Source organism: Rhinopithecus roxellana, chromosome 16 (genome assembly GCF_007565055.1).
Source record: "Rhinopithecus roxellana isolate Shanxi Qingling chromosome 16, ASM756505v1, whole genome shotgun sequence".
Taxonomy (NCBI): Eukaryota; Metazoa; Chordata; class Mammalia; order Primates; family Cercopithecidae; genus Rhinopithecus; species Rhinopithecus roxellana.
Window position 1 is genome coordinate 47,765,916 of NC_044564.1, and position 20,365 is coordinate 47,786,280.

General features: G+C 39.1%; 1 protein-coding gene and 1 pseudogene across 3 annotated transcripts in view; one reads left to right on the plus strand and one right to left on the minus strand.

The window, feature by feature from the left end:
* CEMIP2 (cell migration inducing hyaluronidase 2) overlaps positions 1-20,365 on the plus strand; it is an 88,353-nt gene that overhangs the window by 55,010 nt on the left and 12,978 nt on the right. For both annotated transcript variants that reach the window (XM_010375849.2, XM_010375848.2), the window contains exons 15-20: positions 1,444-1,599; positions 4,238-4,415; positions 7,955-8,170; positions 11,895-12,103; positions 15,920-16,102; positions 18,524-18,743. In XM_010375849.2, the coding sequence (XP_010374151.1) occupies positions 1,444-1,599; positions 4,238-4,415; positions 7,955-8,170; positions 11,895-12,103; positions 15,920-16,102; positions 18,524-18,743 (1,162 nt within the window). The remainder of the gene's footprint in view (positions 1-1,443; positions 1,600-4,237; positions 4,416-7,954; positions 8,171-11,894; positions 12,104-15,919; positions 16,103-18,523; positions 18,744-20,365) is intronic.
* Positions 6,665-7,525, minus strand: LOC115893939 (annotated as a pseudogene). Its single transcript, XR_004053969.1, has one exon. The product of XR_004053969.1 is annotated as a vacuolar protein sorting-associated protein 29 pseudogene (transcript).

Here is a 20,365-nt window from a genome sequence, read left to right on the forward strand (position 1 = left end):
GCCAAAAATACATTTTTTTCTTGATTAATTGAATTCATACCAAAGTACTAGGTTAATATAGCTGGAATTTCACAGAAGGATAATTTTTGCTTGGAAGAAAACACTTTTGATTTAGACTAAAGTTCTTAAAAAGTAGGGGAATAAAGGAAGGGAGTAAAAGTAGGGAGAAAATTAAAAAACTAATATTTTCTTTCTTATAAGCTGCTCTAATTTAGCAACAGTCTTTAAGAACTAAACTTTTTGTTCTATATGTTTTTCTACAGATAATAGTCATTCTAGTTGTCATGCTAAACACGCTTGTCATTTAATTCTTATAGTCAGGACAAGTTTGTTCTCATTTTCAGTGTTGTTGCCTGAGACTAGAGCAATCAATTATTGCTGCTAAATTAAAGTTTGTTTATATGTAGTTTATAAATCATGTATTAATTCATATGAGGGCTGGGCGTGCCGGCTCACACCTGTAATCCCAGCACTTTGGGAGGCCGAGGCGGGTGGATCAGAGGTCAGGAGATCAAGACCATCCTGGCTAACATGGGGAAACCCCGTCTCTACTAAAAATACAAAAAAATTAGCCAGACGTGGTGGCGGGTGCCTGTAGTCCCAGTTACTCGGGAGGCTGAGGCAGGAGAATGAGGCGTGAATCTGGGAGGCGGAGCTTGCAGTGAGCTGGGATCGTGCCACTGCACTACATGCTGGGCGACAGAGCGAGACTCCATCTCAAAAAAAAAAAAAAAAAAAAAAATTAACCAGGCGTAGTGGCATGCCTGTAATCTTAGCTACTCTGGAGGCTGAGGTGGGAGTATCCTGTGAGCGCAAGAGTTCAAGGTTGCTGCTCCAGCCTGACTGACAGAATGAGACCCTGTCTCTTAAAAAAACAAATTATATATATATATACATTTGTATATATGTGTGTGTATATATATAGTAAGAGGGGTATATGTATGTATATATATTAAACTATAAGTAGGTACAGGTATTTTTATAGTTTAAAAGCAATTTCAAGGCTGAGTGTGAGGGCTCATGTCTATAATCCCAGTATTTTGGGAGGCTAAGGCAGGAGGATCACTTGAGGCCAAGAGTTCAAGACCAGCATGGGCCACATAGCAAGACCCTATCTCTACAAAAATTTTAAAAAATTAGCTAGGCGTGGTGGCATGCATGTGTGGTCTCAGCTACTTGGAAGGCTGAGGTGAGAGGATTGTTTGAGCCCAGCAGGTCAAGGCTGCAGTGAACCATGTTCTTGCCATTGTACTCCAGCTTGGGCGACAGAGCGAGAACCTGTCTCAAAAAAAAAGCAGTTTCTGAAGACTTGTGAATATGTATTAGAGAAAGCTATTGACTTCTTTTAAAACTTTTAGCTTTTCAGTTATAGCATGCCTACATTTGGGAATACATTTAAATTTTCTAGAGAAATGTAGCTAATGATTGTTCTCATGTTAACAGTGATGGAAGCTTTCCAAGTGATGAAGGTTCTAGCCAAGAGGTATCTGAATCTCTCTTTGTTGGGGAGAGCAGGAATTACGGCTTTCAGGGTGGTCAGAACAAGTATGTAGGCACTGGAGGAATAGACCAGAAGCCTCGGACATTACCCAGGAACAGGTAAGCATTGCTTTAGCTGTAGAGTGTCAAATTTAAGCAGTAAAGGAAAACCTAATCCTCAGGGAAGTTTCTGTAATAATCCTGGATGGCTTGGTTCCTACTGTGAGACTCTTTTCCTATTTTATTATTTATTACTACTACTACTACTACTACTGCTACTACTACTGCTGTTATAATTATTATGTGTATTATCCTCCTGAAATTTTGGAGCATTAGTTATTAAACATTTCATAGATTTAATTATCAATTTTATAACAAAGAAACCTGTCTTGTTTCTCATTCCTTATATAAGACCTTATATAAACTGTTTTCTTCTTCCTTCTTGAGCCATAGAAAGTTGCCAAACCCTAAACTATGACATTAGGTCAGTTTTTCCTCAATGTGTGTTGTTGGTTTTCAGAAATAGCTACTGGAAAAAGGAAATTACCTACTGAAAAGAGTCCTAGGAAACGAGAGTTGATTGATGCCAAAGTTAACTCAAAACCCCTCCACGGCTGTCTAATTAATGGCGGTTTAGATGTTGAAGGGAACGGGTAGGCTCTTGGCATGTTTTCTGTTGTCATCATCATCACAGAGTCATTAAAATTGTACTTAGCACGTCTTCAAAGCTTTAAGGAAACTATTAACTAATAATTCATATCTCAATTCTGAGGCACAGTTTGGACTTCTCATGTTACTTGTGAGAAAACCAGGTAGAAAAACATTCAACAGTGTTTTTAGGCCTCACATCTGAGCCCATGTCATAATTCTTCAAGAATCAACTCCCCTAGAGGAGTACTATTGCTGGATGTTGGGCTGGAACAAGGCAGAGGAATGGGGCAAACAGACTGCTAGCTTTGGGGAGTAGTGGTGCAGAGCGAGGACTTGGAGGAGAGCTGTACTATTTGCTGGAGAAAGGTCACTATGCTTGGCTGCTCACCTCTTGTGCTTGTCGTTGTGGAATATTGAGCACTGCTATGTGCTACACTCTGTGTGGAGCTCCTGTTAGCCCTTAGAAGCCACTGGGAAAAGAACCTCATGGATGTTTTAATCGCTAACGTGTATTAAATGCTTATGATATGTCAGACCCTGTTGTAAATATATTTACTTAATCCTCACAAAGCTGAATGAGATAGGCACTGCCAGCATCCTGTTTTACAAATGAGTATCTTACTAAACGTAGAGGAGGTGGAATTCAAACCCAGTTAGGTTGTCTTCAGGGCTGTGCTCTTCACAATTAGGCTCTTGCTGCTGCTTCTAACGTGTAGATTTTTTAAAAAGCTGTATTGGTTGGCATATGGGCTGCGATGTGATGGTGGCCAAATCAATTCCACTCTGTGTTTTATATTGACCTCCAGTTTTATTTCAAAATGCTTTTTGCTGTTTGGTAAGGAGGATTTTCCAAAATCAAAATTTCTCATTAATTAATGGAATCTGCTTTAATCTTATGATATCTTTACAACCTGTGTTAGTCCATTTTCACACTGCTGATAAAGACATACCTGAGACTGGGCAATTTAAAATCAAAAGAAAGAGGTTTATTGGACTTACAGATCCACACGCCGGGGGAGGCCTCACAATCATAGCAGAAGTCAACGAGAGCAAGTCACATCTTACGTGAGTGGCATCAGGCAAAAAGAGAGAGCTTGTACAGGGAGACTCCTGTTTTTAAAACCGTAAGATCCCGTGAGACCCATTCGCTATCATGAGAACAGCATGGAGAAGACCTGCCCCCATGATTCAATCATCTCTCACTGGGTCCCTCCCACAACATGTGGGAATTATGGGAGCTACAAGATGAGATTTGGGTGGGGACACAGAGCCAAACCATATCACAACCTTTTCTACAGGGGAGAACCATGTTGAGATGTACGCTTAGCAATATTAAATACATCATGATGCGAAGGGTTTTAACTAGGCTATTTGCTTTTCTTGCTAGCATATATGCTTTTGCTGTAAAACATTGCCTAGTTGTAGAATAATTCGTTGCTATAGAGATCCTCTGCCATGCAGTTAAAGAATTAAGGAATTCAGAATATTACCAGTTCTTATACATTAAGTATGGTTATTGATTTGTGATTAGTAGGCTAAGGAGTTTGTGTTTGAACAGAAAGGGGGAAAATGAAAAAAACAAAATTCTCAGTCTAGCTAAACCTGTTGACATGGTAAGCCTTGAGGGCTCATGCTTTCACACTTGTAAGTGTATCATTTTACCTTTGTACTATCATTTAGTGGCTTAAGGGTCAGTTCCCTACTGTCTTTTGTTCTCATGGCTGGAGATTTGGAAACAAAGACCAAAATACCTGAGGTTCCAAATAAAAGATCTTAACTGAGTTGATTCTAGGAAAACAAAGTCACCTCTTCAGAGAGGCCTCCATTCTGTCTAAAATAGCGTCTTTCTCCCCACCCAATCCATCATAATGTCGTGTCTTATGGTCTCTATAGCACTTATTTTCTGAAATGATCCTTTGTTTTTCTGTTTGTCTTTCCTACTACAGCGTATGTTTCATTTGATCAGGGATCTTGTTTTGGTTCCCATTGTATCCTAGAATTTTGCATAGTGCATACAGGATATTTAGCTGTATTCATAAAACAAGTTAATGAAGTGCTGCTAAGGGGACAGCCCATGTGCATTAAACAAAATCTTGTATTTCCACAGGACATTCCCAATTAGAGGCTTTCAGATTTATGATGGGCCCATTCACCTCACCAGGAGCACTTTCAAAAAATATGTGCCAACTCCAGATAGGTACAGCAGTGCAATTGGCTTCCTCATGAAGAATTCCTGGCAGATAACCCCCAGGAATAATATCTCCCTCGTGAAGTTTGGTCCACATGTAAGTATGTTCTGTAGTTCCTATGTAGTGACTATGGTGAGAAAAGGAGGGATAGCACATTCCCAAAGACAAAAATGCAAAGGATTTGCACCGAGTCTGTATAAGTGGGAGGAAAAACACACACACAGGCAGCTCCTAATTCCATGCACACTCTCCCATTGAGTTCAAGGTGAGAACAGAAGTCCTGTGTGACTTGGGGTATGTTTGACATTCAAGTCATACCTTGATAGGGAAAATGACTTCAAGTGATGATACAGAAATTGTAGAGTTTCATAGGAACAAGAGGATATACAAGTTTGGAAAATTCAGTGAAATATATGCTGGTTGGGTAGTCCATTTCCACTAAGAGATTTGGGTACTTCCTGCTGTTTTACTTGTCTGAGGGCTATTCTTCTGGGGAACTAGAGGATAAGAGGTTGGGAATAAAGCAGAATACTGTGACAGTGTGATATAAATTAGGTTATTTCTTTTTTCTTTTCTGTTTTTTTCCTTTGAGGCAGGGTCTCACCCTGTCACCCAGGCTGCCGTGCAGTGATGTGAATGGTGGCACAATCATGGCTCACTGCAGCCTTAACCACCTGGGCTCAAGCCATTCCCCACCTCAGCTCCCTAAGTAACTGGGTCTACAAGCATATGCCACCACATCTGGCTACTTAAAAATTTTTTTTTTTTTTTTTTTTATAATAGAGAAAGGGCCTCATTAACCTGGGCTGGTCTTTAACTCCTGCCCTCAAATGATCCTCTCAACTTGGCCTCCCAAAGTGCTGGGAATATAGGTGTGAGCCACTGCACCTGGCTGAAATTGGGTTACTTCTGATATAAACTGTTGGAAGGTTTTTATGAAGATTGCAGATAGACTGTAAAAATTACCATTTACAGTACAGTAGCCCACAGGAATCGTTTTCTTACCAGTTTCACCAGTATCACCCGTACCTGTAACACACAGGACGATCTGATTACATGCCCCCAGGCTTTCATCATCTTGCCAGTTCCATGATGGCAGTGGCACAAGAAAGAGAGGTCTCAGGACATCTAGCTCCCTGCTCCCACAGGCAGCCACACCTGGAAAAGAAATCATCATTCTCTCATTCACATCTACCCACAAACTTTATAGTTGCCTAATTTAACATAGAGCTTGATAGGTTTATCAAAGTCTATATCTGGTTTTCTACAACAGCTTGGGCGTGGATCAGAGGCACAGGTACAAATTGGAGTGTCAGCTTGTTGGCTGGTTCTTTCTTAGGCCATGTGACTCCAGGGGAGGGGTAGGACTAGGCTGGTAGATGACATCCACATAAATCAGCAGGATGAGTCTTGGATCACCTGTCCAGTATGGAGACTTGCTGTTTCCTTACTGCCCACGTGGACCTCCCCATAGTTCTCCATGTATCGCGATCACTGGCATAGGCATATTGAAAAGCGGTTTGTTAGACACTGTATTTGTTGTCCTAAAGTTATAACAGCATAAGACAATCCGTAGTGTTTAAGTCCAGCAGTTCATCCAGTCTGGAGTTTTCTATGGTGGGGGTGCTCTGAAGCTTATAAAGGGAGCAGTTTGCAAAATTTGCTTTACTTAGAAGGGTGGAAAATATGCTGTAAACTTTTATCAGATTTAACCATGTAGGAAAAGAGAAAAAGTGTGAAACCAAGAATGTGCAGCTACTTGTCTAGATGTCACAGTTTTCCATTGAGTTGCTTATCATTTAGATGTTCTGTTGATTTAAAAACACCCCAGGGCAAAAAGTGCATAAAAGCATTTAAGAGATGTATCTGCATGACTTGAATAGCGTTAGTATTATATAATTTACTGTTAATAAGAAGCAGCTAAAGGCTGTAAAACATGTCACCTGCAGCCCATTTTGCAGCTGTGCATTATGTGTTTGATAAAGGCTTTAAGTAAACCCCACTGGATGTGAAAATTATTGAGCTGAGTTTGGTCTGTATTGAGGAGTAAGATAGTAGTATGGGCTTTTTAGCAGATTCAAGTGAGTTTTTCAGTAACTCAGCCATACTAAGCCAACACTTAAACTGTGTTTCTGTTTTGACCTGTACTTATCTGTTTATTTTTTTGGTGGAGGGGGAGTCATATGAACAAGTAACTAAAGCATTTGGAGATAAAATGATTAACTAGCTCTGAAGATAACCTGTCATAGATTTTTATTTCATTGAAGTATAATTTACATATAGGGGAATGCACAGATCTTACATGTACGGTTTATAATTTTTATTTTATTTTATTTATTTATTTATTTTTGAAAGGTCATCTCGTCCACTTCACTTTAATATTTATATGCGTAGTTTCACTTGGTTCCTCATTTTTATGTTTTTTAAAATTAAATACAGGTTATCAAGAAAGTATAAATGAAAGGTAATTGTTTATTACTAGAGAAGAGAAAAATGTATACAAGATAGTCTAAATTCTTTCTCCACATGCACTACTTTTGGAATAAAGTTCCAAATACCAACTTTGAAGATATTTACAAGGATAAATTTTTCTTAACAAGTGACCAATTACTGTGTTGTGGACATTTTTTCATAGAATTCATATACTATAAACTAAATATATTCTTATAGTTTACAGGAAGCTTACAGCAATTATGTATTAACAGAGAAGATGGTATTATATTTTATTGCAAAATATTATAAAAGTGATACAATTTTGTGGCTCTTAAATGTTTAATTACTTGATTTCAACAGGACAATGAAAAAAAAAATCATCAAGACAGGCCTGGCTTTAAGATTTTTTGTATTCAATTCGTTCTACTTTCACATCATCTCCAATTAGCTGATACACATAGGTGACCACTGTGGAAGCCTGGATATCCATCAACACAAATGATGGAATAATGTTTCTCATCAAAGTCTCCTCTCACAATATGAACATCACCAGCCAGAGTCTTGAGATAGTCATAACTCTCTTTGGTGCAAAGGTTTCCTGTGCAGAGAATGTGCTGAATTTTTCCTGGCACCAGGAGTTTTTTGAATTTAGCTGGCAAACTGTTGCACCGGTGTGGGATGTGCAGATCTCCTAATACCAACACCAATCTGTGCCCAGCCATCCTGTCACCGGGCTCCGCTCAGTCACCACCACTGCCGCCGCCCTCTTCCTCAGGCTTCCGGTTTATAATTTTTAACAAATGTATGTGACTACATAGTCTTCCTTGAGTTTTGTCTGGGGAACAGGTAATAGGTTTTAAGTGGGGAAAAGAAGAATACAAATAAAGATGACGTTTAACATTTGCCCATTAAATAAATAAAGATGACGTTTAACATTTGCCCGTTAAATAAATAAAGATGACGTTTAACATTTGCCCATTAAATACCATAAGGTTTTGGGACATTCCCCCCAACCCCAATATGTCATTAATGGAGTAGAAAACTCAGGTTGACTTGAGTGCCATAGCTGAACTATGAACTATAACTCAGAACTGCTCTAACCTTAAAGCAATCACAATGGATCTGCAGTCGGGTCACGGCAGGGGATGCTGAGATGGCAGGAGCCCTCACTTTGTGATGTCTTTCTTTTTCACTGTGGTCAGGTCTCTCTGAATGTCTTTTTTGGAAAGCCTGGTCCCTGGTTTGAAGACTGTGAGCTGGATGGTGATAAGAACTCCATATTCCACGACATTGATGGCTCTGTGACAGGATACAAGGATGCTTATGTGGGAAGAATGGACAACTACCTGATCCGCCATCCAAGCTGTGTAAATGTTACTAAGTGGAATGCAGTGATCTGCAGTGGGACCTATGCACAGGTAGGCTTATATAATGCCCAAGTATAATGCCCAGGTAGGCTTATATAATGCCCAAGTATAATGCCCAAGTTCCTACCAGCTCCTGCCAGCACTGCTTCTGTGAGAAGTACTCTTCAGCTTTTCAGTGTGATTGACATTTTCCAAAGTGTGATCTATCTTCCTGTCCTGTCCTGTCGTTTCTTTTCTTTCTTTTGGTTCATCAGGAGTCATGGACTCCTGTAATTTTTCTTAAAACTCCCCAACTCCAGATCTATTTAAGAGGTGAAAAAGTGAATCCCAGAGAGAACAGCTGATTTACCCTGGGTTAAAGTGGTTGGAACATAGTTGGGGCGAGAACCCATGTTTCTTGACTCTTAGGTTTTCTTGCCACACTACAGCTATGCCCTCTGAGAGGTATTTTTATCCGTTGCTTTCGGGGTCATTAATCTCTACTTAAGACTCTGACTTTTGAGCAAAATATCAGTAGGTCACATGAAAAGTGAGATATTCCCGGGGACAGAGCTGGAGATTAGGAGTGAGTGGATAAGAAAGGAATCCAAGGAAAATTTCCTAATTATATTATGATATAATGTCTATGAAAATATGGAGATGATATACATTGAGAAACACCTCTTTGAAGACATTAAGCATTAATGTGTATTAACTTGATGCCTAGTATAAGAGGATGAACTAATTTGCAAGGTTGTATATATGGTTAAGAGCACAGACTCTAGAGCTAGACTGCCTGGGTTTGAATTCTGGCTTTGTTATTTTCTAAAGTATGCATTAGGCAAGTTGATTAACTACTCTATGTCGGTGCACAATGGGGATAATAGTAATTACTCTCATAGGAGGCTGTTGTGAAGATAGAGTATATGCATATATGTAAAGCATTTAGCATAAGGCCTGGCACATAGTTCAGTGCTTTTCTGCTCTTAGTATTATTTAAGGAGAAGAGCAGTAAGTTGCAAAGGTGATTTTAATAGTCAAATTTTGGTGGGTGGAAGAGATTGCAGAATGGAGGTACCAGTTGCCCAGGATTTTGAAAAGAGAAGATCTTCCCCTCGTGCTCTGCCCCATGCACAATTAAAGGGTAGGGATTTTTTTTTTTTTTTTTTTTTTTTTTTTTTTTGAGACAGAGTCTTGCTCTGTCACCCAGGCTGGAGGGCAGTGGTGCGATCTCAGCTCACTTCTAGCACCACCTCCCGGGTTCACACCATTCTCCTGCCTCAGCCTCCCAAGCAGCTGGGACTACAGGTACCCATCACCGTACCCGGCTCATTTTTTTGTATTTTTAATATAGACAGGGTTTCACCGTGTTAGCCAGGATGGTCTTGATCTCCTGACCTCGTGATCCACCCGCCTCGGCCTCCCAAAGTGCTGGGATTACAGGCATGAGCCACTGCACCCAGCCAGGATTAAATAATAGACTGTAATCCCAGCACTTTGGGAGGTTGAGGAGAGTGGATCACCTGAGGTCTGGAGTTCAAACCCAGCCTGGCCAACATGGTGAAACTCCATCTCTACTAAATAGAAACAATTAGCCAGGTGTGGTGGTGGGCACCTGTAATCCCAGCTACTTTAGGGGCTAAGGCAGGAGAATCGCTTGAACCTGGGGGCGGAGGTTGCAGTGAGCTGAGATCGCACCATTGCACTCCAGCCTGGGCAACAAGAGCGAAACTCTGTCTCAATGATAATAATAATAATAATAATAATAGATAATAAAAAGCTTTTAGTCTTTTTTAAGCTACAGTTTTGGCTAAAGTTCTTGCCAGCCATGCGTTTTCATGCATGTGTGCATGTGTGCATACGTCTGTCTGTCTGTCTTAAAGTGGCAGGTACGCACTAATGAAAACGTTATATTTTTTAAGTGATCATACATGTTTCTATAAAATATGTGGTTATGGTAGCTCTTTTATAAATTACCATTGCGACTATCAATGTGACATATTTTTCATTTATTCAACATTTACTCAGTAAAGCATTCAGTCCTTTGAATATCTAATGTATTTGAGAATATTAACCTGATCTATATTACAAATCAGAGTAGTAATTCTGTTTTTATTTATAGATGAAGAAAGAAAGAAGTCATCTAATACTCCTCAGGGGGCACTGGGAATGGTAGGACCATAGACCAGAAATGTACTCCTGCGAATTTGAAATTTGGGCCAGAAGCCCAGATCTGCTGCCATTTGTTGTTACTTAGAAATGATGTAGTATGCCAAAAATGGGAGCAATTGGATCTCGAGATAGAATGATCATTATTTAACTATTTGTAAATATTTTTTAGTGGATATGTACTTTTTTTTTTTTTTTTTTTTTGAGACGGAGTTTTGCTTTTGTCGCTCAGGCTGGTGTGCAATAGCACTATCTCGGCTCACTGCAACCTCCAGCTCCCAGGTTCAAGCAATTCTTCTGCCTCAGCCTCCCAAGTAGCTGGGATTATTATGGGTGTATGCCACCATGATTGGCTAATTTTTGTATATTTAGTAGAGATGGGGTTTTACCATATTGGTCAGGCTGATATCGAACTCCTGACCGCCAGTGATCCGCCTGCCTCAGTCTCCCAAAGTGCTGGGATTATAGGCGTGAGCCACTGCGGCTGGCCGAATATGTGCTTTTTGATGACCTGAGGGATAAAGGTGCTCAGGGAGAAAGATGGTGATATAGGGAGAGTTAAGGTTACTAAGGCAGGAGGCAGATATGCAGTGTATGTATAGCCTCATATACACACACACACACACACACACACAAATGTACATATAAATATACATATACATAAATATATATAATTAAATATATGTTAAACATAAATATATGTTTAAATTAATATATATTATATATCAAATATATACTTAAATGAAGACAATCAATAGTCTTAAAAATGTTTCCTGTCTATTTTAAATCTTTAAGTGGTGTCAGAAGAGTATTAAATAATTGAGGTAGTTAAAAAGGACATAAAATTGAGGAGTCAATATCAATAAGATTATAGAAATAACAGGGAAAAATACAGCAGTATTGTAGATTAAATGTCAATACTCTGCAGCTGCTTTAATATTCTGGAGAATTTGGTTACAGATACTGATTTGTTTTAGGAGATTTGTTCTAAGAATTTTCCTTTGTAGGATACATTTGGGGATGCCTTTTTTTGGCATGCCAAGTAGCTCTAATGCCACTGGAATACGTTCAGGACTTTCAAATTTGTCTCAGTTTAATATGTTTTTTCAGTTGTTGTACAGTACTTTATAACTTTTTTTTTTTGGAACGGGTGAAGAATGGCTTTGTGAGCTGACGTAGGTCATGGAAAATTGAAAGCCAAAACTCTAAGATATATAAATTTTTCATCTCTTGGTTTAGAGGAAAGTCTCTTAGATTTGAGTAGAGGATATCAGTTTTCACATTAGTTTACTAATTTTTTTTGTATGTGTGTTCTTTAGACTGAGAGATTTCTTTGACAAGCTGTATAAGCCACAGAAGTTTTATATTCTGATGAATAAGCTGGCCTGTAGTGGTGGAAGCGATGATGAAGATCTTGGCTAGCAGAGCACATGGTCTGTTTTTACCATTTCTGGTTTAAGTCGGCTGCACTATAAGTGGCTTAGGATATAGTTGGCCGCTGCTCACTTAGTCTGGCACAGATCACAGAATCTCCCTTTTCAAAGTCGAGACACTTGACTTTGTGCTGAAAATGTCTGTTTAGCTATTTAAATTTTCATTTTCTTCCCTTCTTGATTATTTTTTCAAGGTCTATGTACAGACATGGAGCACTCAGAATCTTTCTATGACCATTACACGAGATGAGTATCCGTCCCACCCTATGGTGCTCCGAGGTATTAATCAGAAGGCTGCCTTTCCACAGTACCAGCCTGTGGTCATGCTGGAGAAGGGATATACCATCCACTGGAATGGGCCAGCACCACGGACTACGTTTCTATACCTCGTCAACTTCAACAAGTATGTTTCTGTTACTGTTATTTCAAATAGTTGAGCAAGTAGTAATTTAGTGGAGAAAAAGAATAACTTACATCTCCTTTGCAGCAAACAAAGAAAGCCAATTTTATGTACTTTGCTTCTTTTGTGAGGAGGCTGTATATTTTGTGTTTAGGGAATTAAGAGATTATACAAATTGAATCCTGTCATTTCAAAAGCATTTTGTTTTCTCTGTGATCAAGTTATTATGCACATTAAGCCATTCAACAATAGGTTTTAATATAGTCTGCTGAATGCTTTAATTCCCTGTAGCTGGGATGGGAAGTAGTTTTCTATGCAGTTCCAGCGGAACATTTGCTTACCTGAAAAATTAAAAGATTTTTGAGGCTGAGTTTAGACTTGTCAGAAGAAAGTGGTGGGACGGGTTAGTAATGCCTGTAGGGGCAAGAAGTGAAAGAGTTGGGACATGAAGGCCAGGTATTTGCTAGCCCTGCCTGAAGGCACTATTTTATCCCTTCTTGATTTCTCATTTGTCTGTTCTAATATCACATGCAATCCAAGGCGCTATTTTTATAATTGATTTATTCAAGTGTTTATTGTGTGTGAGTTGACATAAAGATGAATGAGAGAAGTACTTGCCTTCTAGGAGTTCACAGTAGACAGGTAAAAAAAACTCAAAAACCAAAGCTATTTTTTAATGGACAAATGATAGAGCAACTATTAAATAATTCTGCCTAAAGGAGTTGAGCCAGGCTGAGGTGAGGAATGATTCTGATGAAGCAATCCATCTTGTTCTATTAATAAAGCACAGTGTTGGGAAAGGGCCAGTTCTCCTGGGGGGAAATGATGGATTCAGTGTGATGGGGACATAGGGTGTATCAGAGGAAGTGACAGAAGGTGAAACTAGGAATGTGGGATGGGACTATTTAGAAAGAGAGGAGTAAACCACATGTATCTTATCAATCTAGATACATGTGGATATTAACCCATGCGACTCCATGAAACTACTGAGATATGTACCTGAAAAATTGAAATGGCTTGTTCACCTGAGTTGTCATCAAGCCCTGACTTGTCAGAACACTCTTAAAACATCCAGTTGAAATGAACGGAGTAGGACTAGAGCATATAGGAATTCAGCTTTAAGCAAGTCACCTCCAAGGATGGTGAACATTGTGGCAGATGCCCTTGTTCTGAGATTGTTAGGGTTCTGGCATGTGCTCTGAGCTGAACCATTACCATTACTATTACTGTTTTCCTGTAATCCTTGCTGCAGCCCTTTGTGCCCCACCCACACAGTCAACCAAGCCCAAAGGCCAGTACTCATTCCTGCCTCTTCTTTTTCCCTCATCACTCCATCTTATCAGTAATGGCACCCTGTTGGTTCCAGCTCCTAAAGTTATCTAAATCTGTCCACTTCTTTCTACCCACAGTGTTTGTGGCTAAGTCAAGCCATCATCTCTTGCCTGGCTCCATGGAGCAGTCCCCACCTCAGTCTCCCCACCTCCAATCCTTAGTCCATATTGTGGCCAGAGTGAGATTTCTGAAAGCCCAATCTGATATCATCAGTGAGTTGCAGAGAAGTCAGTGAAAGAAGCAAACAATTGTCAGAGAGGATGGAGAAATGTCAAAGGGTGATCAGTACTCTATAAGTTATATTGGGGAGAATTATGAATTGGAGGTGAGACATGACGATAAAATGATATGCAGTGTTCTGTAAAGTACTGTGCATACCTTTCCATCAAATACTGAGCAAGTAAAAACATTTTAAAGTAAAAAAAAAAAAAAGTTGAGCCTGGAAGTTTCAAAAATCCACATGGGCATGAAATTCAGTCATACTTGTTTAATTAGCTGAAACTTTTTAAAAATTACATGATGGTCAGAGGCAAAAGGAAGAGATGGACAATTTTTTTCCCCTCAATTTGAGATAATTATAGGGAAGTCATAGATTCTGTCATAATGCCATTTCTGAAAAATAACACTTCTTAGAAGTTATGAAAGCAGTACTTATTCATTAAACAAAATAAGGAAAATATAGAAAAGAAAATGGAAATAATCTATAGTCCTCCTAACCAAAGTGAGGTAAACATATATAAACATATATAGTATACATATATAGTATATTGTAAACATATATAGTATATTCCCCTCTTTCTAACTTCAAGTTGCTTTGTGCCTATGAATGTGCCATAATTTTTTTAACTTATCCCATGAACATTTAGGTCATTTCTCCTGTCCACCCCCTCCTCCCCCTACCCCCGCATTTTGCTGCTATAGACAATAATTCATAGAACATCTCTTCTTTTATATTTTTTGTCTGCATTTTCTAATTATTCTTTAGTGGGATTATTTTTTTCACTTTAAAACCTAGGTGAATAATTTTTTTTTTTTTTCTTGAGACAACATCTTGCTCCATTGCCCAGGCTAGAATGCGGTGGTGCAATCTTGGCTTACTGCAGCCTCTGCCTCTTGGGTTAAATTAAATTACTTCTCCTACCTAAGCCTCCCAGGTAGCTAGGATTACAGGTGTATGCCACCACACCCAGCTAATTTTTGTACTTTTTGTACAGATGGCGTTTTGCCATGTTGCCCAGTCTGGTCTCAAACTCATGCACTCAAGTAATCTACCTACCTCAGCCTCCCAAAGTCTAGGATTATAGGCATGAGCCACTCCACCTGGCTATGTGAAGAATTTTAAGGCCTTGTTACATATTGTTTAAACATTTTTTAGAATGACAAAAAAGTTTGGGAAATAGTGATGATGATTGAACAACATTGAGAATGTACTTATTGTCACTGAACCATATGGCTAAAAATTATTAAAATGGTGAATTTTATGGTGTGTATATTTACTATAATAAAAAGGTCAAAAAGAAAATGATAAAAAGTGGAAATGCTTTTAATGATTTTTAAAAAGGATTAATTTTATATTTAAGGACACTAAGAAAATCCTATAGCAATTTAGTGATATGCATCAAAAGCTTTAAAAAGGCATATACCTTTATATCCAGCAATTTTCCCACTAGGAACTCATCTGAATACATTTATAAAAGGTAAAATTATATTTATAAACAAAAAAAATTCTTTAGAATGCTTTTGCCAGTGTACAGTTCCACTCTCCATATATTAGTGTTTCCATCTTGTACACCTATACCCAACCATCTCACTTAATTTTCTTAAATTTTAAGAGTGTCTAAGTATATTTTATCCAACTTTTTTTAATGTTCTTTGAAATCCTGTTAAAACTAAGAATTTTTAGGGCTGGGCGTGGTGGCTCATGCCTGTAATCCTAGCACTTGGGAGGCTGAGGTGGCGGATCACTTGAGGTCAGGAGTTCGAGACCAGCCTGACCAGCATGGTGAATCCCCATCTCTACTAAAAGTACAAAAATTTAGCCATGCATGGTGGTGTGCCCCTGCAATCCCAGCTACTCAAGAGGCTGAGGCAGGAGAATTGCTTGAACCTGGGAAGTAGAGGTCGCAGTGAGCTGAAATCGCGCCACTGCACTCCAGCCCAAGCAAAAGAGCGAGACTCCATCTCAAAGAAAACAACAACAAAAAACAAAATCAAAAAAAAAAAAAATTTAAAGGCTCGTATTTTTGCTGTATATCTATTGATATGAGAAATTTGAGCAACAGATGAAGGTGGGTGATTTGTTACTATGCCATGGTTCAGAACTTCCACTGCCAGTGGCCCAGCATACCGAAGAAATTTAAGGAGGAGAAAACCATGGGCAGGAAGTGGAAGAAGTGGGGCATGAAGGGCAATTATTTGCGTATGCTATATTACTTAACAGATAATGGCGCAAGTGTAAACTAATTTTTTTATATTTCTCCTTTAAAGGAATGACTGGATTCGAGTTGGCCTTTGCTATCCGTCAAACACAAGTTTTCAAGTTACCTTTGGCTATTTGCAGCGGCAGAATGGCTCATTATCCAAAATCGAAGAATATGAGCCTGTGCATTCACTGGAAGAACTGCAAAGAAAGCAATCTGAGAGGAAATTCTATTTTGACTCCAGCACGGGGTAATTCAGTGAAACCAGGGAATGAGAATTATTCCTATTTTTCTTTAATGGTGAAATTGCTAGTTCTTCAGCATCGCGGCTGTTTAGTAAAGCAGCTGATGTGGGTAATTCTCTGCACATCTCTATTAGAGGTTTAGAGGGGAACTAGAATGACTCGTAATTATAGTTGGCAGTAGGGATCGAGTGAAGATGTTTGCTGTGTACGTATTAAGGCAATTTAGAGAGAGAAATTATGCCTTGTCAATGAAGAACCAGTAGGCCCAGTTGGAAATTACAATAATTTTTTCCCATAATAGTTCTTCATATGATTATTTACATGTGATATAGTTCATATTTCAGTGAAAGCTCATTTTTCTCTTCCTGACTTAAGGCTATCTTTCAAGTTGACCTTGAGTTTTTGAAAATCACTGTATAACTGGAATATTTGCTTTCAACTTTCTCTGGGCTGCATCTTTCCACTTTTTAATTCCAATCCTGTTCTCCTGGGGTCCTGTTGGTTTTGACTGCTTTTACCCACTTACAGTCTCTCAGCCTGTGGGCTATGGTAGGCTCCATCTCCTGTACTCTTCCAGTAGGTAGCATGTACCTTCAGCCTCTTCCCTCATGCAGACATTCCTCCTATATGCCATTGTCTATGCACTATAAAGATACCAATGGAAAGAAGACACATTTCTTCTGCAAACTCAGTCCATTGAGGAATGTGGGCATGTAAAGCAAGACATTAGAGAAGGAAAGGTTGAATGCTCTTGGTCCTATATTCAATGTGCCTTTTGGGCTGCCTCAAGTTCAGCCTAGAACAACCAGTGACATCCTGAGAGGGTGACTCTGGAGCTGATTCTTGAGAAACACTTAGGAGGAGATGGAAAAAGAAATAGGTGAGATGTCTTACACTGAAGAGACAGTGTGCACAAATGCATGGGGGCATGGCAGAACATGGCATTGCATGTTTGGGGAAAGGCAAGAATTTCAGAGTGGGGAGAAGGGTGACGAGATTGACTTGGGGAATGAAGTTGGGGCTCAGTTGTTTAGTGCCTGGTTAGCCTTTAAGTAAGATGCAACTCATTTGCCCTCCCAGTCCCCCACCAGCCAGTGTTACCAGCTTAAAAGTTTTATTATTATGATTGTCTCCAATTTTTAATTTTTTGTCTTTTTCTTTTTTTTTCTTTTTAAGAGACGGGGTGGTTGCCCAGGCTGGAGTGCAGTTCATAGGCACAGTTGTGGCACATTATAGCCTTGATCTCCTGGGCTCAAGTGATCCTCCCACCTCAGCCTCCCAAGTAGCTGCTGCCACCACACCCAGCATTGATTTTCGAGTTGTGATTAGACTTAAACAACTACCTGGATTTTCATTCTGTAGATGATAGAACTTCCAGATTCCCACTTGATTTTCCACAAGAATAAAAAATAATCCACATTTGTAAGGATAGTCTGGTGACAAGTTAATGATTAAAAGTGTAACAAGATGGGAAATACTTTCTGATCTGGGTATTTCAAGAATCCTGAGGTCCTAATTCTTTTTATTAGGTTGGTGCAAAAGTAATTGTGGGTTTTGCCTTTTTTCTTTTTTTTTTCTTTTTTTTTCTTTTTTTTTCATGCTCTCAGTCCTAGAGATACTTGATGTGCCATTTGGGCTGATTTATATCTCATAATCTCAACTTTGTACTGTTTATTGACCTCATATTAAAATGTGAATTCTTTAGTAATCAATCACACTTGATCATGTGTTTTTAGAATCTTGACTTCCTTTGGTTTGGAAGGACTGGGTTTGCTGACAGATATTGAACTCTCACCTGGAACTTAGACTTTTTCATTCATCTTGGCAGTGGGAAGATAATTCAGAATGGGTGGGATGGACTGTTCATTTTGCCTGATTTGGGCCCTAATATAGACTGAAGGAACCCAGGTCCATCTGCTCTTCGTAAATATCACAGGAATTGATTTGAGACTTTATCTTGGCCTTAGCCAAACGAGTCACAGTTCCTGTTTTTATTATTTCAGTTTTGTGCCTTAACCAAAATGATTTATGAACCAGAACAACCAAAAGAATGAGCCACACTAATTTACCAAATCCTAAACTCAACACATTATGTATAAAGTGTTCCAAGGAATTTTTGAGCCAAACCAAATTTCATCCCCCCAAATTACCTATTGAACTAATTCAAACCAGAAATCAGCTTTGATATGTTCCAGAACAATGGAAGCAGGGTATGAAAATATTTCCTAAAGTGTTATTGCATTTGACTTAGGACCCTTGAAGGATAGAAAGAAAACATAAATAACTTTATTAATTTTGTAATTTATGTTTTAAGGAAAAGTTACGATAGTGGAGGAATATCCCTTTTGGCCATGAACTGATTTGAGGAATTTTGTAAGTTTTTGAGAGTAAGTCTAACTACATGGATTGGTTTCTGTTTCGTGCAGGTTACTGTTTTTGTATCTCAAAGCCAAAAGCCACAGGCATGGCCACAGTTACTGTTCATCTCAGGGATGTGAAAGAGTCAAGATCCAGGCAGCCACAGACTCAAAGGACATCAGTAACTGCATGGCCAAAGCGTACCCACAGTACTACAGAAAGCCATCAGTGGTCAAGCGGATGCCGGCCATGCTCACTGGACTTTGTCAAGGCTGTGGCACTCGGCAGGTAAACAAGGATGAAAAGTGGTCTGTGGCCAGGGAGAGAAAGTCAGAGGGTTTCTTTGCAATAGGAGCACTTTTCTTTGAAACATCTATGTTGCCCATTTATGGACACTGCATGGTATCACCTGAATTTGGCCCATGCTAAAATGTGAAGCGCATAGGAAGCAAACTAGTTCAAATTTATAACAGAGATACGTTCCCCTGTGATACATCAGTTTATCCTGAACAACTACAGATTTTCCACAGTTTTAAATTAGAGGTTACTATGTTGGTCCTAATTTTTTTTTCTTTCTCAGATGTTTGATTCTGTTGCAGTATTACTGTTGGATTTTCATGCCAGTGATATAAAAAAGATACTTTGTTTTGTTGGCACAGTGTGAAATTTCTTTTCAAAAATACACCTAATATGAAAATTGTTTCCTTTTTATAAGGTGGAAATCCGCTCATATTTTTGAAGCACATGCTATTATATCTATCTGTAATTAAAGTATAGACTATCACATCACTCTGTCATTTTTATTTTAAAAAAAAAAAGTACGGACTGACTTTGGTTAGAAATGAAAATGCTTCTTCTAACGTTCTTGATTACATGACCGCCTACTGGATCTCAAGAAAGCAGTGCAATGAAAGTGAACCCAAAATACGAACTAAAATTGGGCATACAGAAAGGGTCCAAAGGAAATCAGATCAGTTCCAAGTGAAAAAACAAAGGATGGAGCTGCCCTGATTTATATTTCACACAAACAAATATGGGCTAAGGGAAATTGTTCTCAAAGTGTGGCCCCCAGACCAGCAGCATCAGGATCCCCTGGGAATTTGTGGAAAATGGGAATTCTTGGGCCTCACCCTCATCCTACTGAATCAGCAACTGGGGGACTGGGGCCCGGCACTCTGTTTTAACCAGCCCTGCAGCTGATTCTGATACATGTTCACATTTGAGTTCCACCGAGAATTTTTTTTAAAAAGCAATAATTACCACAAATATGCATACTGCCTCTTAGTATGGAGAAAACTAAATCTTTCTTTTCATTTATTACTATCCTAAGTGATTTAAGAAAACAAAATCACTTCCACTAATAAGTTCCATATTTCTCTTTTCTTTTTTCATTATTTATATCCATTAGTGGCAATAAGAGCAGGAAAAAAGAGGTGGATTTATGCTTCCCACTAGGATGTATAAGTTTGTTTGTTTGTTTTGCTTTTTATTGTTGTTGTTGAGATGGAGTCTCTCTCAGTTGCCCAGGCTGGAGTGCAGTGGCGCGATCTCAACTCATTGCAACTTTGCCTCCCGGGTTGGAGGGATTCTCCTTCCTCAGCCTCCTGAGTAGCTGGGACTACAGGTGCATGCGACCACATCTGGCTATATTTTTGTATTTTCACTAGAGACGAGGTTTTGCCATTTCACCCAGGCTGGTCTCAAACTCCTGACCTCAAGTGATCTGTCTGCCTCAGCTTACCAAAGTGCTGGGATTACAGGTGTGAGCCACCGTACCTGGCCATTTTTTTTCCCCAATGGCAACTTTACTATCACAATCTTAGTCTCTCATATTTCTGAGCTACCTCTATTTTTTCATACAAGTAAAACCAAAAATAAACCAACCAGACAAAACAACACAACAAAAACAA